The 15,781-nt window shown below is 40.2% G+C and overlaps 1 protein-coding gene across 5 annotated transcripts in view; it reads left to right on the top strand.

Annotated features, from left to right (window-relative positions):
- Positions 1-7,785: 7,785 nt before the first annotated feature.
- FXR1 (FMR1 autosomal homolog 1) overlaps positions 7,786-15,781 on the top strand; it is a 35,105-nt gene continuing 27,109 nt past the window's right edge. For all 5 annotated transcript variants that reach the window (XM_054386017.1, XM_054386016.1, XM_054386015.1 and 2 more), the window contains exon 1: positions 7,786-7,870. In XM_054386017.1, the coding sequence (XP_054241992.1) occupies positions 7,820-7,870 (51 nt within the window). In that variant the 5' untranslated portion in view covers positions 7,786-7,819. The remainder of the gene's footprint in view (positions 7,871-15,781) is intronic.

Below are 15,781 nucleotides of genomic sequence, written 5' to 3'. Positions count from 1 at the left end.
GAAATCATCACAGTGTGGTATCAGTTACTAGCTATGTCTTGCAAATACCAAAATGTGCATCTTTAATCCCTTATTCTATTTAATTTCTTAAAGTCAGTGCCTATGACTAAAGTAATAGAAAAGATTCCCCTGCTTTTTTCAAGAAGTTGGCTATAATATGTTTTGGGAAAACAATGATGTGGAGATCCTGATGCTGACATATCAATGTTAGTTCTCTGTCTGTGAAATGCTGATTTTTGCCCCTAGGGCACTGACTCTCTGTATTTATCTGCGGATTCTTTATATATGTATGTATGTTAATAATATATACAACAAATATATATATATTTATTTACAATGTGTGTGTATATATATATATATATATGTTGTTCTACAGATGAGACTTTTCAGAGGAACCTAAAAAGATGCATATATAGAATGTTTACATAGTTGTTCTGAAAACCTATTAGCAGAAAACTTTCTTCTCAAATTCTTCCTTTCTTGAAGAGCACAGATTAAGCCAACTACTTCAAGTCATTCTTATATCCTTTCCATTCAGATACTATATAAAACATCTGCCCACATACTTGGCTGTATTGAGGCCTTCAAAAAGCAAAGCGCAGCACAAGACAGAAACCTGCTTTTGCAACTCTTGACAGCTGAGTACCTTGAGCTGACAACCAATCTCTTCCTGAAATGAATTTTTTGTGCTTTAGATGATATCAGGAACAGAAATAAGCTTTTCAGTTTGTTTGCATGTAAGTTCCCTCCTCACTCTTCAGTCGAATTGATGTGCATCCCTTTGCTACTCCACACACACCTTTGTTTATGTGCTATTATTTTGGGGTTTTATATCCTCTGGTACTAAATTCCTATACCTTAGATCATGTATTTATCATAGCAACATATTCTCTTTCCACTGTTTCTCACAAATCTTGCTCATTACTTTATTGCTTTTTTTTAAAGTAGGCCCTGACTCTCAGAAATTAAATTCTGATACTCAGAACCAGAGATCATACACAAATATTTTGATGTTTACAAGTAGGCAGTTTATAGCACATAAATCTACATTACCTGAATGCCTGGCATAGTCCAACCTAACACTAGAAATGCAGATACCTCTTTACACTGTTGACAGAGGTGTCAAGTAAAAACAAAAGTAATCTAGACTTGTCTGACAAGAATCTTGTCAAACAAGGACAAAAACTGGATCAGTAATATAGAAAAAAAATAACATTTTCTGTTTTCCAATGAAAGTATTTAGGGGACAGAAATTATTCATTTGTGTGTGTAACACCTTTAATCCCCTATTCTGAGTAATTTCTTAAGGTCAGTACCTATGACTAGTGTAATAGAAAAGGTTCCCCTTGATTTTTTGAGGGATGGATGGATCTAACGCTTAACACTTGGAAATGAGATCTAGGCTTGGATAGCTAAAGCCACACGCCATTACATCACCAAGACTTCACACTACCACAAAGATCTCTCTCTAGTGTTCAGTGTGTTGCCCTTCCTGGCTTTAAACAAAGTCAAGCATAAGGTTATTTTTGATCAGCTGCATCCATTCAAGAGGCAGCTGTAAAGTGATAATGAAAATTACTGAACCAAGCCAACCCTGTGAAAAGTTGTATTGTGAATGAAGTTCAAACCATTGCATAAAGTCCATTAAATGGCACTGTTCTCATTTAAGTTCATTAAAATTTCAGTGCAATGATTTTGCAGTTTCTTTGCATTGTGCCAGAATGAACATTGCACTTACAGCAGGCATTGTCTAGTGCTTCTCTTTGCTTTGAGAATGACATCAAACTTCTAGTTTAATTTTGCTTACTTTCCTGTGCTGCTACTGACAAAAATAGGAAGACCAGCCAAGCCAGAGTAAAGTCAGAAATTCATCCAGTGTGAAAAATTAAGCTTCATATGTTGTCATGCTGTATGAAATTACTTTCACATAGTAGACTGTTGCCTGGGTGTGTATTTTTCTTTTGCTGAGCATGCATGTTATCTTGAACAAATGAAACCTGAATCATATAACTCATCATTGCTTCAGAATAAATACAGACTGTAGCCAAAACCAATTTTCTTTTAATATTGGTTCTTGATGTCTTCCTTATACAATTTAATTAGCTCAGTGACTTTTTTAGACTGCAGTAACAGGAAATGGAATATTATAGTAAATACACTTTTTATACTTCTGAACATGGCACGTTTTTTAACCCTATAACTGTAAAACTGTCTAGACACAGACAGATAAATATGAGTGCTATCATCCATAATACACAAAAAACCCAAAAGCAAAACCAACCCAAAAAAAACCCTAGCTCCAAACACTTTCTCTTCCAAGGTAAATGTGAATTACAATAACAGGAACATTTATGATGTCTTCTTTCTCTGATTTCCACACCAGAAAGAGGGTTTTAAACTGCACTGTGCAAAAATGTTTGTACATACACTCACATAGCAACCCCTTTTGTGGAGCCTGTTTTCTGAAATGGCATCTCCTTACAATACTTCCAGATGTATCTGGTTATGGCACACTCAGCTAACCTCCAGACAAATAGTCATTTGTAAAGGTCAGGAATGCATTTGTAAAAGGCAGATGAAAATTGGTAGATTCTTCTTCAGCTGAATATTTAAGTAGTGCAAAAATCACAATGAAAGACAAAATAAACCAAGGGATTTTTTTTAGGAGTTTTCTTTCAATTGTTACAACAAACCACAGGCCCTTTATACAGTGGCTGCCCAACAGGACAACCTATATCAAGACCATATGTCTTAACACCAGTGTTGTGCCACAAAATATTAGATCCCCTGCTCTACTTGTATAAGTCTATTGGAGCTGATTTTATATGTCTCACAAACTTCCTTCTGCTACCAGTACAAGGTGTGGAACAAAGAAAACATACAGGTAAATGAGTAAACCCCACACACTTGGAAGCATGTAATTTTCCTAAGAACTTCTCCAAGACTTTTTCCTGTTGTAATTTAGTTTTGTCACTTGGTAAGACATGAGGCCAGTATCACCTCATCTCCTAATATCCTTCAAATATCAGATATGTTGTTTGTCTCCACTGAGGATTAGGGATACAGAGTAAATTTACAGAGGGTCTAACTTCTGCCAGTTGCCTAAGCTTCTGGTAAGGCCGGAAGTCTGTGGATGGACATCTCAGAGGTATCAGCCTTCTGCCAAAATTTCAGAATGAGCAACTAAACCAAAGAGGTTTTTATCCACTTAAAGGCAAAGCTAGATTAATTTTTTATAATTATTTTTTAATGGCACAAGTTGCTAAGCATCAGCATTTCTCTTCACTGAATGAAATCTAAGACTCAGATTTTCACACCCTGTGTTAGTAAGTAAAGGCACAAAGTCCGAATTTAGCTGACCCTGATTTTTGCCTAATTATATTTTACAAAATATTCCAAGAAAGCATGCTTCAGTTTTACTGAAAGGTACCCAATATGTTCAGTAATGCACAGCAATACTCCTTGTTTCAGTATCAGAAAAGACACTGACGTTGATTAGCAGAGAAGTAACTGAGTAGTTTAAAACCTACAACAAATTTTCAAAAATAAACTACCAGCCTACTGGTAGTTCAAGAGGACTATCAATTTGTGTATCTTTTCACAAATATAATGGTAGTTTAAAAGATCACTATTCTGAACAGTTACATTGTTGATTTCATAGTTGCCTTACTCTTGCCCAAGTCCCTAGAAATGGCTAAAATTTGTCTAATTTAGGGCAGGATGAACATTTTAACAGTTTGATGGCAGAAGGTTCCAGAATCACAATGCCATTCTGACCTTTGGTAAGATTTCCATGAATTTAATTTTGTACGAACCAGAGCATATCCAATCTTGATTTCAGAACTCCTAGTGATAGGAATCTAAAGAGGCCTTTAGAAATTTTTTCTGCTGTGTAGGATTTTGCAGATTTTGGCCAAAAATAGTTTTTTCAAAATACAAAAACTTGGCTACGGTATGGTTTCACTGTGAGTTACATTTTCAGTCCGTGTTTTTGTGACTTTTTCCCCAACCCTCTCCAGTTTGTCCACATGCTTCCTGAATTTTAGACAACAGCATCTGGAAGGATGAGGGTGGGAGTTGGTTGTTTATTTGTCGGAATCAATACTTTCGAAAAGGTACAGTTTGTGTTGCTCATGGTATATCACCTTGATAAATGCTTTTTCCATCCTGAAACAAGATAGGCACTATAAATTTCCACTATTTCATTTTGAAAGACTGTTGCAGAACTTCCTCAACCCCCCATCATAAACTATATAGGCTAAAATTATTAATGATCAGCCTATACCTATTTGGGGGTCTTTTTGCTAGTCATGCTTTCTGCCTTCTATAGCCTTAATCTCCAATTGATTGTTATCAGTGTGCCAATGTATTTGAAAACAATAATCCTAATTGTGATGGTTTGAAACTGTCTTTTTAATTTTTCCTTGCAAAGTTCAGAACAGAGAAAGTGAAAGAATGTAAATAAGTCACTATTGGGTGTAAGAAAGCAAAATACTGATTGTTCTAAACACTTCCATTGGATAGATAGAAATGTTTAAGAACTATTACCCAAAACACAGTGGGCATTCTGCACATTCTGCGTTCGGCAGTGGGGGCAGTTGCTGGGCTGTCTGGCTGCTGTTTCTTCTTCTCTTCTGGCTGAAGATAACACATACTGACCTTGGCAGCTAAGTTAACAACTTTCTGATTAACAAACTCTGCTTCTCTGTCCAGGGGGGTCTGGGGGGAAGCTCCTGGGAGAGAGAGAGGCCCCTTTGGGAGGGTCCCCTTGGGGGGAAGCAAAGGGAGATCGGTTGTGCTTTTCTGTTGATTGTATATATTTGTGAATGTTGTGAATTTTGTATATTTGTACATATTCATTGCATTTCATCGTAGATTTTAGACTCTGCTTGTAAATACAGCCTTAATTTGCTTCCAGACTGGGCTAGCCTGGTTATTGTTGGTGGGGGGGAGGAATTTCAGCTCACACCGACACACTAATCCTTCAGTGTTTAGCCCTTCGCCCTCACTTAACTAAGCAACACCTTTTCTGCTCTTTCCAATCAAGGGCTCCAAGGACACAGAATCTTTCCATTTCTTGCTTACTGTCCTTTTGGCATGATGAAACTTGCTCTTACTCGTGCATGGCCCAACTGTTTCAACAGATAGAGAGTGGTGCAAGTTGACTTACAGCATCTGCCTGACAAGAACTGCACTATGAAATGTAGGTGGCAGTTTCACTATGAGTATTGCAAAATAAAAACAAAAACATAATCACTTTATAAAGTCTTGTGAAAGAAGTTGTAAGTAGTTACTACCAGAAGAATACTTAGGTCCTGAAGATGGATAAAGAAAAAATTCACCCTTTTCTTATTTCAACAATTATTTTAAGTAATTTAAGGTACTAGTTACTTCTAATTTACATTAAGTGAAAACTAAACTTAGAACAGATTCATCCTCATCAATCTGGCTGATATGCTGCAAACTATTCTGGCCCACAACCTAATGACTCTCTTTTACCCCCATTTTCACCAAGGTATAGCAATCTCCCCAATATTAATCTGTAAACAACCCTGTCACTTTAACTACTATCATGTGCACACTTCCAGAAAAACAAATTTTATCAGGCAATTTCAGAAGCAGATTGCATTGGCTCAAGCCAGTACTCCTTATCATTATTGACCAGAACTGTTGCATTTCACAAATGTGGGAACTTAGGCACCTCACACAGCTCTGAAGTTAGAAGTTAGTTATTGGGGGTTTTATCTTGTTTTACTCCCGAGACCAGCAGCTCATGCATAGTTTGGTTTGCCTTTTTTTTTGTTTTTAAACTGCAAACACTTTTTTTTTTTTCAGCAGCTGACACTACAACACCATCTTGGAAGCTGAATCAATAAACCTCAGGCTATTCAATCTTATGGCAATGAAAATTCTGGGCAGAGAACTTTTGTAGCACAACTGTTTGCTTCATATTAATCAGATTTCATACCTTATCCTGGAAAGTCCTGAGTGCCTTTTGCTAATAGGAAAAGGGGCACCCATCATTTTGCAAGGGCTATGTGTGGCCTAGGCACCACTGACAAACTGTGGGTCATTTCTAAAGATTCAAACAATAAAAGATTTAAATAATAAAAAGTACCTTCCAACATACCTGAGGAATAAATACTAGGCAAGAATGAGAATATTCTTGCAGACAGCAAAGTGTGGATCACACGACTGCTTTTTTTCTAAACACTATCTCATAGCCAAACAAAGATATGAGTTATTGAGTGGAAAAAAAACGTGTTTTGTTTTGTTTTGTTTTGTTTTTTTTTTAACTGGAACAAGCAGAGCCTATTGCTGTTTTGGGTTTTTCTTCCAATTTATTTGTGTCTCATTTCCCTTCATACTTTATCACAATGACTCTACTGTCCCAAGAGATGTAACTTTCGCTTCACCTGTGACCTTCAGTTCTTCCCCAACAAAACTCTCCCAGCTCATCCCCACACTCTCAAATTACTAAAGAACGTAAGCAGAGAATATCAATGGTCAGATTTGCATGCTAGCTATCACCTGGAATGCATGAGGGTTAGCCACAAGCAGACAAGTGAAGCTGATAATGTTGAACCCATATCAGTCCTTCCGTTGAAGCACATTTCAGTCTCCTTGCCCTGTGGCCAGCTTTCTCAAAACTTTTAGGTCTGTATTATCTGAAATCCTTACCACTCTGACAGACACAGCCAAAAAAAAAAAAACCCAAAACCCCACAACCCCAGAAACTACAGTGGGAGATGAATACAGAGAAACTAAAAAGGAAAACATTTGATGAGTAAAATGCCATCATGTGCTCTGGTTCATTTGGGGCTGACATCTAAGAGGAAAACAGAAAGTGCATTTGAAAAGTTACTAATCTTTAAAGTTTTTAAAGTCTTTAAAGCAAAAAATATATGCATTTGGCAAAGACACAGCTCTTTCATCAAGCTCTGCATGACTAAGCTTATGTGAGCACTGAGCTCATCGCAATGCACGTCTGGTTGTGTTGTGAGAGTCATCATCGAATAGCAAAGTCATTTTACAATTTTTATTTTGTAGTCTATGTGAAGGAAGAACACAGCCTGCAACCAAGCAACCTCCCCGCTCCACGTCAGGGCTCCGCGTATCCTCCCCGGACGCCGAGCCCCTGAGGAAGGGAACCAAGCACAGGAGGCGGGGGTGCTCCCCGCCCCCAAGGCCAGGCCCCAGCACCGGCAGGGACAAAGAGCTGAGCGCAAGGAACGTGATGAAAGCAGGGTGCACGGGTGGATGACGGGCACCATCTTGATTGCACCGGGCGGCAAGCCAGGCCGCCTGAGGCGGCTCGGGAGCGGAAGGTGTCCCCTAAGGCCCGGCCTTTTAAATTTATTAAAATAAACAAACAAAAACGCCGCATTTTCCCTGCAGCGTTGACTGCGGCCGGCAGCGCCAGCGCCGCCACTTCCTCCATTACCACAGGGCAACCACTCCCGCGGGGCCAAGGCGAGGCTGCTGGGACACCTGCGCCTCCGGGCGGGTGGGAGCGAGGGCGGGTACTGCAGAGCCCCCTCCAGTCGCTGCACCGACAGGCAGCGGGGCCGCGCGGCAACCGGACCGCTCCCACTCCCGCGGGCCGCGGCGGGGGAGAAGGCAGCGGCTGATACCTCTTCCCACAGGGAAAGCACAGCCCGCAGCTGGGATCACCCCCCAGCCCGCGGCGTGGGTAGACCCACGGCGGCCGGGGGCGGGGCGGCGGCGGCGCGGCCCCCAGCCCGCGGGGGGCGGGCAGCGCTCCCCCCCGTGGTGACAGTTTCTAGAAGCACGTCCCGGCGTCCTTTGCGCGCTCAACATGGAGGAGCTGACGGTGGAAGTGCGCGGCTCTAACGGGGCCTTCTACAAGGTACCGGTGCGAGGAGCGTGTGGCGGCGGGGTTGGTGTGGCGGGGGCAGCGCGGGCGGCGGCCGCCCGGCGGCTTCCGCTCTTGGTCGGAGGCTGGTGGGCGCTGGCGGCCGTGGGGGGAAGCCCTTGCGGCGGGCCGCGGAGGAGGGGAAGGTGAGGGGGGAAGGGCGTTGAGGGAAGGTGTCTGGGTGTGGTGGGGGCGGTGGTGGAGGGGCGCTGCAGTGGCTGGTCGGGAGGGGCTTGGGGGGGGAATGGCTGGTAGGGAGGATGTCGGGGGGCGGTGGGGATGGAGGAAGGGCGGCAGTGGCTGGGGACGCTGGTGATGAGGCGGGCTGATAAGGGTTGCTCTCAGGGGAGGTTAGTGTGTCGGGAAGGGAGAACGCTGGCAGGGCCAGGGGGTAGCAGATGCACACACGGGCATTTGCTTGAGTTTCATTTTCGGAAGGGTGGGTGGGCGTGGAGGGATATTTTTGGAAGAAGTACGGCCTTTGGGTGGAATGGGGTGAACCGAGCTGAAAATAATGATTTTAAAATGTTTTAAATAATTCTTACAAGATTTCGAGTTTATTTATGTCATCAGAAAGCTTCCTTTGCCATCACCCTTCCTGGAATGGCAGGATGTTACAGGATCAATGCAAAATACTCTCAGCTGTTGCCTGTCAGTCATTTTCCTCTAAGCCTGGCTTCAGATGTTTAAGAATCCCAGCTCTTTTTATGGCAAGAGCCTTCTGTTTTCCTTTCCAGGAGGACTGAGTCCAGCCTGTATTGTCTACTCACAGTGTAGCTATGTTCTAGGAGTATTTAATCTCGGAATTCTCTGTAGCTATTGTGCCTAACCACATACAGTGCAGTATTGCACATGCAGCATTACACAAGGGGTGTGAGGGGTCTCCTTTTTTTTTTTTTCCTCTTGAATTTCCTCTGTGCAGCTGTGAGGTTGGCTTGGAAGTCATGTGGTAATTGTATGGTATGTAAAGGCAGTTGGTGTTTAAAGGTTTGTAACCAAGTTACTTCAGAACTCCTTTTTTTTTCAATTAGCTGGCTATTGAAAGAGACTAATAGGATATACTCTTACAAGGAAAGAATGTAATGGGGTAAGCTACATCCCCTTGCTAGGTAAGTCTCTGAAATTTTTACCAAAATTAATAACTTTTGGAATTGAGAGACCTTTTTAGTTGGACTTGAAATACCACACAGAAACTCACATCAGAATCATTTGTAGTTAGAATACGATACTCTTAAATACGTTCTTTTTGGGTTTTTTTTTGTTCTTTTCACATGGCCATTAGGAATCCCAGTATTTGGAGACACTCTTCTTAGCTCTCCATTTCCTATCTTGTGATCTTGGACAACTTTTTAAACCGTAGTAGTTATTCCTTCTGCTTAAGAGAAATATGAGAATAGTGGGAGTTATTAGGAGATGTACTGAATTCTTGGAGTGAAGAATTTATTACAGCAAGGCTGATTTCAATCTCCAACAATGACATCTCCTCCTAAGTCAAAGAGGATTGTCAGGCTTGGGTTAGCACCCAGCAGGCTTGTGTTGTAGACCTGTGAACGGTGTCTAATAAAAGCAGAAGTTTTACTTTAAAATGGCTTTAATGGCTTTCAGATCAATGAAATCGAGATTAAGTTCACTGATGGCATCTTCATAGTGCACGAAAAGTGGTTGGACCCACAGCAAGCGAAGTCCCAATTCAATAATCCATTGATCATGTGTTAATGTGGAGTAAAACCCTCACAGAACCCCCCCAAAAAAACCCAAAACTGAACAAAGGAGCCTGAAACACAATTTTGAAAGATTGTTCTTGTGAGCTAAATGCAGTGAAATATGTGTCAGTGACTCCATTTTGTGAGTCTTATTGTTGAGTGGGCCAAGGTTATGCATGTGTTGTGGAACTAAATGCTACAAGTAATTTTGAAGTCCCTGAAACAAGGGAGAGAGGCAGATCAGTCTTATTTGGGAAGTATTTTAGACACTGGTAGTATTAATATTAGCATTGGTAAGGTAAGAATGGGCTTGGCTTGTCTCAGCCCCTTTCACTATATAGAAGGTGGCAAAAAATGTCTGATTTGTTTGTAAGATGGGATGAAATTTGAGGTTTGCCCTCAGAGTAGTCTGAATTCATATTCATTAGCACAGTATACCTTCTTGAGATGAGCAGAATCCCGCTACACCAGCAGAGAGAAAAAATAAAATAATTATCTAAACAATTAGATAACAGATTTATTTTTTTTAATGAGTTGTTAGTATCTGCAACTTGGCTGTAGTAGAATAAATGTAGTGATTAAATCTGTTGGAGCATTATAATGGGGTTTTCAGTAGTTAGTAGGGATAGGGTCATGGTCAATTACATTCTTTATAGGTTCTCTTTTTTCTCTAATAATTGTTCTTCATTTTACTAAAATTCACTTTTAACAATAAGTACTTATACATATAGTATAGTTCCTATTAATTAGTAAGGAAAATAAAGTGTTCTTTATTAAAATACACAAAAAGTCAAAATATTTTAACATGGTACATCGGTCAGTGGATAGTAACTATGCTTATGGTGGACACCTCAAGATAACATATTATAATATTGAGCACCATTTGTCTTTAGAGAACAGATGTCTTTGATAGGGCTCCAAGTGATCACGGCTTTTTGAAAAAAGGTGAGGTTTATGTTGTGGAACAGGGAGGAGAATGGATATGACTGATGAACCCTACCACTTAAGGGTATGCATATATTAGAGGTGTGGTGAGGAATTCCTGAGAACAGGACTGTTGATGCTTCCTAAGTGGTAGACTGCAGGTTAGTTTTTCTATTTGGGACATTTGGGTTGCCATTTCATTTTGCAAAAATATCTGTGATTCTTTGCCTCTTAAGTGGGTTGGAGAAGGTAGAGGTTGAATACTTCCAGCCTCATCCTGGCTTGACTGAAGTGTTTTCAAGATGCTGATTCTCTGTGTCATTAAGATTCACAGATGACTGAGCCTGACGGAGACCGTGAGAGGTCATCTGGTCCACATCCCTAGTCAGACAGGGCCATCTGAAGGCAGTTGCCCAGGGCTGTGTTGAGATGGCTTTTGAGTATCTCCAAGGATGGAGACTCCACAGCCTCTCTGGGCAACCTATTCTCGATGCTCCATCACCCTACGGTAAAAAAAAAAGTGCTTCCTGACATTCATAGAGAAACTGCAATGTTTCAGCTTGTGCCCCTTGCTTCTCTGTTCCTGCTAGTTGTGAAGGGTGTCTGTGCAGCTCTTGGTGAGAACAAGGTGAAAGCTTCTGTTTTATCCAGTATGTCCATCAACATGTGTATGCCCGCTTGTATGCAAATCACATTTGGCTGTGCACATTAGTCATGAGTTCAGATCTCAGCTTACATAAAATAGGTTGGGCCTTACAACAAAATGAGACCAAGGTATGTAAATTGAACACCAGATAACTTCCTCTTCTTGAATCCTTCAGTGGCATCTGAGTAACTCTGAAAGAACCATTGTGTTCTTCCTTGTTGGGACTTACAGGTGATGAAAAACTGACTTGTGTGTTGTGTGCCCTTGCACTCTTCTAGAGTTGTACTTGTAGGCATAAAATAGATGTAAACTAGAATGAAACTCAGACTTCCTTTTTGACCTGCTTTTCTTTGGGAGGTGCAGTTCTTCTGGTAATGGGACTAACCCAGGTGCTCATAGCAGGAGTGGGCATAGGCCTTAAGGTAGAGACCAGTCAAAATATTGCAAACGGAAAAAGTGATGAAATAGTAGCATGCAGCATTTCTCCACATACTCAGTATCAAAGCATGATGAGCAATTCTGTGTGAGGCAAAGTTTATGTATCAATAAAAAATATGATGGCTTTTTAATTTGTCTTAACATGTTTAATTAGTGGCTTTGAAAGCAACTCGAGTTCTTAATGTTGGGGTTTTTTTAGCTTGATAGTTACTAAAATAGGAAATGGTCATTAAGATTGCAGCCTACACAGCTGTTCATACCCACTTACTGCACCAGGAAACATGGCAACTGGAATGACTTTTGTTTAAAGATCTCAGCTGTCTTGTAATGGTCAGTATTTATTTATTGTATGTAGCCCTAATGGGTAGGAAATTTCAGATGTTCTCAACATTCAAGAGATCAGTAAAGTTGTGTAGGCTGTAGCAAGAAGTGTCCGTAATCATTGCTGTTGATGAGCCATTTGCTTGACCCTTTTAGGCTGATAAAAGGGAGATGCTGCAGGCAGTGATTATTGATTGCTGATGTACATAATCAGCAGAGGGTTCATGTCTTTCAGAGGTTTTGCCCTTTGGGAGTATGAGTATGAAGAAAGTAATGTAAGTCATGTGAGTCTTTGAGACTTCAATGAATAAACCTAAACCAAGAGATTCAGTGCTAATGTTCTTTCATAACTGTCATAAGGACCCTTGAATTTACATAAAATTGATTGTGAAAGAAAATGGTAAGTAATGTAATAGATGAGGCTGTGGCTGCCAAAATGAATATAATAGTACAGGATCTCATTCTTACCTGATGCCTCCTTGTAATATTTGTGTTTTGCAGCAAGCTAGATCTGCTTTCTTTCATCTGCTTCTTGTATAAGCAGGTACAGGTAGTCACTTCTAATGAAGGTAATACTTCATGAAGTTCAGCAGTCTTTTTTTTTTTTTGGTCCAGTGGTTTGATTACTTATATGCTTCCTGTTTGCTTTATTATTTTTCTTTCTTTTTTTCTTTTTTTTTTTCCTGGGGGTCACCATGGGCCATATGCCTTAGTAGTAATTATTTCATGTATTTGTTACATGAAGTTGGGTATGAATGTTCGTTAAAAATATTAATGCTTCTTGCTTCTGAAAGGAGTAAAAGAATTGGTAATTGGATATAGGCTTCTAGACCTTTACATGACTGGTTCAGAAACAGTCTGTAGTACCAGATGCCTAAACGTTTACTGTTTGAAATTTGCTCAGCAATGGGTAAGGTGACCTGAGTATAGTTTTTAGTGTGCAGGTATGTGTGACTCAAAAGCCAACACAGTGGCTATCCCTGGAAAGAATGTTTGCAGCTCAACTGCAGCACCTCATTTTTAGATTGGACCAGCCTACCAAAGGGTCAAATAAGAGAGCAGGATGAAGAAGGAACTTGAATTGCATCTGTCTGTTACATTGGTTTTGTGACTTTGCCTGTGACTGGACTTAAAAAAAAAAAGGCAGCATGTGTGTATATATACAGAGACATACAGTTCACTGTAAGGGCACTTCAGTAAGTCTTGATCCGTTTATGTTATCAGCAGATCCTAATCCTAAGTCTGTGAGCAAAACCCAGGTAAAAGGGAAAGAGTGTGTGTGTGTTACCAGATGAAGAAGTCTCAGCTATAGTCATTCTGGTGGCAAATGATCTACTCATAGTTTTTTATCCTTTTATTCATACTTAACGTGGGCTGGCTCTGTGTTAGATTTGCTGGATCTCTGATTGCAAGTGCAGGCCAGAGTCCTGGTGATACTACCCCTCCTTCACAGGTGCTAGGGCTGGGAGCTTGGCCTCTGCCAAGTGAGTGGCAGAGACAGGTCTGAACTGAAGTGCCTGGAGAGCCAGCAGGACATTAATAGCCTGTAGTACAGTAAGTCTTCTGCCTGCCTCGTAAGCTGGGCTGCAGCAAGCAGGGCATACATGGACTTCCAGAGGTCCAGCTGACAGTGTAAACTGAATGACTGACACGAATATCTGGACGGTCCAAATTGGAGGGCTGGCAAGATGAAGTCACATCAGATTTTCTTCCCTTCCTGCCCTCCACAGTAACAGATGACTGTTATTTGTAAGCTTACTTGCTTAAAATACAATCATTACTGTATGCTTTCTATACTGTCATGTTTATTGATTGTGAGACAGAGCTTTTATGAACTCTATCTCATCACCTCTGTTTGGAATAGCGATACATGAAGTCTCATGTAAGAAACAGAAATCTCAAACTTAGATACTGGCACTACCTATCTTAGGCAACACTGCTAAATGAAATTTCAGTAATGGAGTACTTTGTTCATTTGAGCAAAAGTTAAAGTGATGCATCACGTATTTTAATAGAAAATGTTTTTGATACAGTATCAGCCATGACTAGGGCAAGCTTAGAGTACAAATCTATTTATAATACAGGTTACCTCACTGTTAAAGAACTCCTTCAGGCTTCTTAGTTGAAAACCAGGATATTTAGTTTTCCGGTTTGTGTTCATTACACCCTTTCTGAAGAAATTCTTGTAAATTTATAGGATTTAATACAACTTTTAACATAAAAGAACTACTTTGCATTGCAAAATATCTTAATATCACAGTTTTTGTAAAACCTTTTTAAAAACAAAAAAGCAATCTGTAGGCTCTTGGAATACTTTGGTTACAGTAAATCTCATCCTGACGTGCATGAAATCTTTCTGGTTTTATCTTGGAGTTGTGATAGCTTATAATGCCTATGGTAAAGGTCATGGTTGTAGGTAGGAAAGTAGCATTCAGGAATTTTTACTTCCAGCAAATGTTTTGAGGATACTTTTGGTGTGTTTCTTGACAATAAAGGAATAATTTCTTGTAAAACTGTATTTAAAACCTATGTTGAATTCTAATTATTTCTAGTTATATCATGAATGAGCCATACAAATTTTTAATACCTCATAGGTTCCTGTGCTTCACTCAACTGTAAATGTGATTTCTTCCCCACAGCTGTAGAGATAGGAAGATTTGGATTTCTGACTTCTTAAACTCCTTCACTGTTAGTCTTGTGTTTGTGCCATCAGACTCTGATCAGACTTTTTTCTTGCCTCACAGCAGTATAATTATTTAAATAATTACATAATTTTACTTAGTGCTTTGCCTGTGTCCATTTGTGACCTGAAGTTCGTACCTGATAATGTTTTTATTCGATTTTGAGTCTTTCTCATATGTAAATACTGTGGAGTAAAGGATTTTGAAAATGCCAACTGAAAATGCTGGTGGGATAGTTTCAAGCAAGTTACTGCATACACGTCTGCTAGCCATGAGTTTGCATTACATTCTCGTAAGGGGAGTGTGCACAATTTGAACTGAAAGACTTCCTTGTGTGAAGGAGATCCTGAAACCCACATGGTATTGTAAAATGCACAGACTCTTTGTTGGAATTTGCACTTTTGATTTTATTACAAGTGTTTAATGTTTATGCAGCTGATGTTTGTGCAGTGTCAGCTGTTAGTCTGCTGCTAGTTGTGTCTCTGCATTATTGTTCCACTTCAGCTTTCTCACTTCTCATCAGGATTTTAGCTTGAAAATCAGTTGTGAATCTTAAACCTGTTTGTACCGTTACAGAGAAAGCCAGACTTTACCTAGTAATGGACTTGTTGTCTGAAGTACTGGAAAGTCAATGTAGATTGGATTTCTTTTTTTTTTGCCTCTTTTGTCTCATTAATGAAACCTGCAGCTAGTCAGTGGGTTCAGGTTTTTCTGAACTCTGCAGAATGGAGTTCTGAATGATTTTCAGGTGTTCCGTGGTAGCTGATTTTGTATCTCTTGATCCTGAAGTTCTGTTTTTTAACAGAGATAACTGAATTCAGATCTGTAAAATTTTTATCTAATTTAGTCTGACCTCAGGAATGAAATGCGTATTTCTTCCCCCTAGCTGAGTACTGTGAAAGCATGTAATAACATAAATAAGAGGTAAGGCTCAGCTATGAATTACAGCAGCATAACAAGGCAGAGACTAGTTTTGACGCACAGTCTCTTGGAATCCAGATAAGTGGCTGTCCATAGTAGAGAGTTAAGTCTCTTTCTCTGAATACTGTTTTCTGATGATAAGCTGTCATTCAGCAGATGTTGGATTGTGTGAACTTGAGGTACAGTGCTGTGATTTGGCTGCTTGTCTCTGGATAAAGCTTGACTGACTTGTAGCGGAACAACTCCTCTTTCCTGCACTGTAGGCTGTGTT

Source organism: Indicator indicator, chromosome 13, assembly GCF_027791375.1.
Source record: "Indicator indicator isolate 239-I01 chromosome 13, UM_Iind_1.1, whole genome shotgun sequence".
In the NCBI taxonomy this organism is placed as follows: domain Eukaryota; kingdom Metazoa; phylum Chordata; class Aves; order Piciformes; family Indicatoridae; genus Indicator; species Indicator indicator.
The sequence above is the reverse complement of the archived record's forward strand: the minus strand, read 5'-3'. Positions and strand labels throughout refer to the sequence as shown.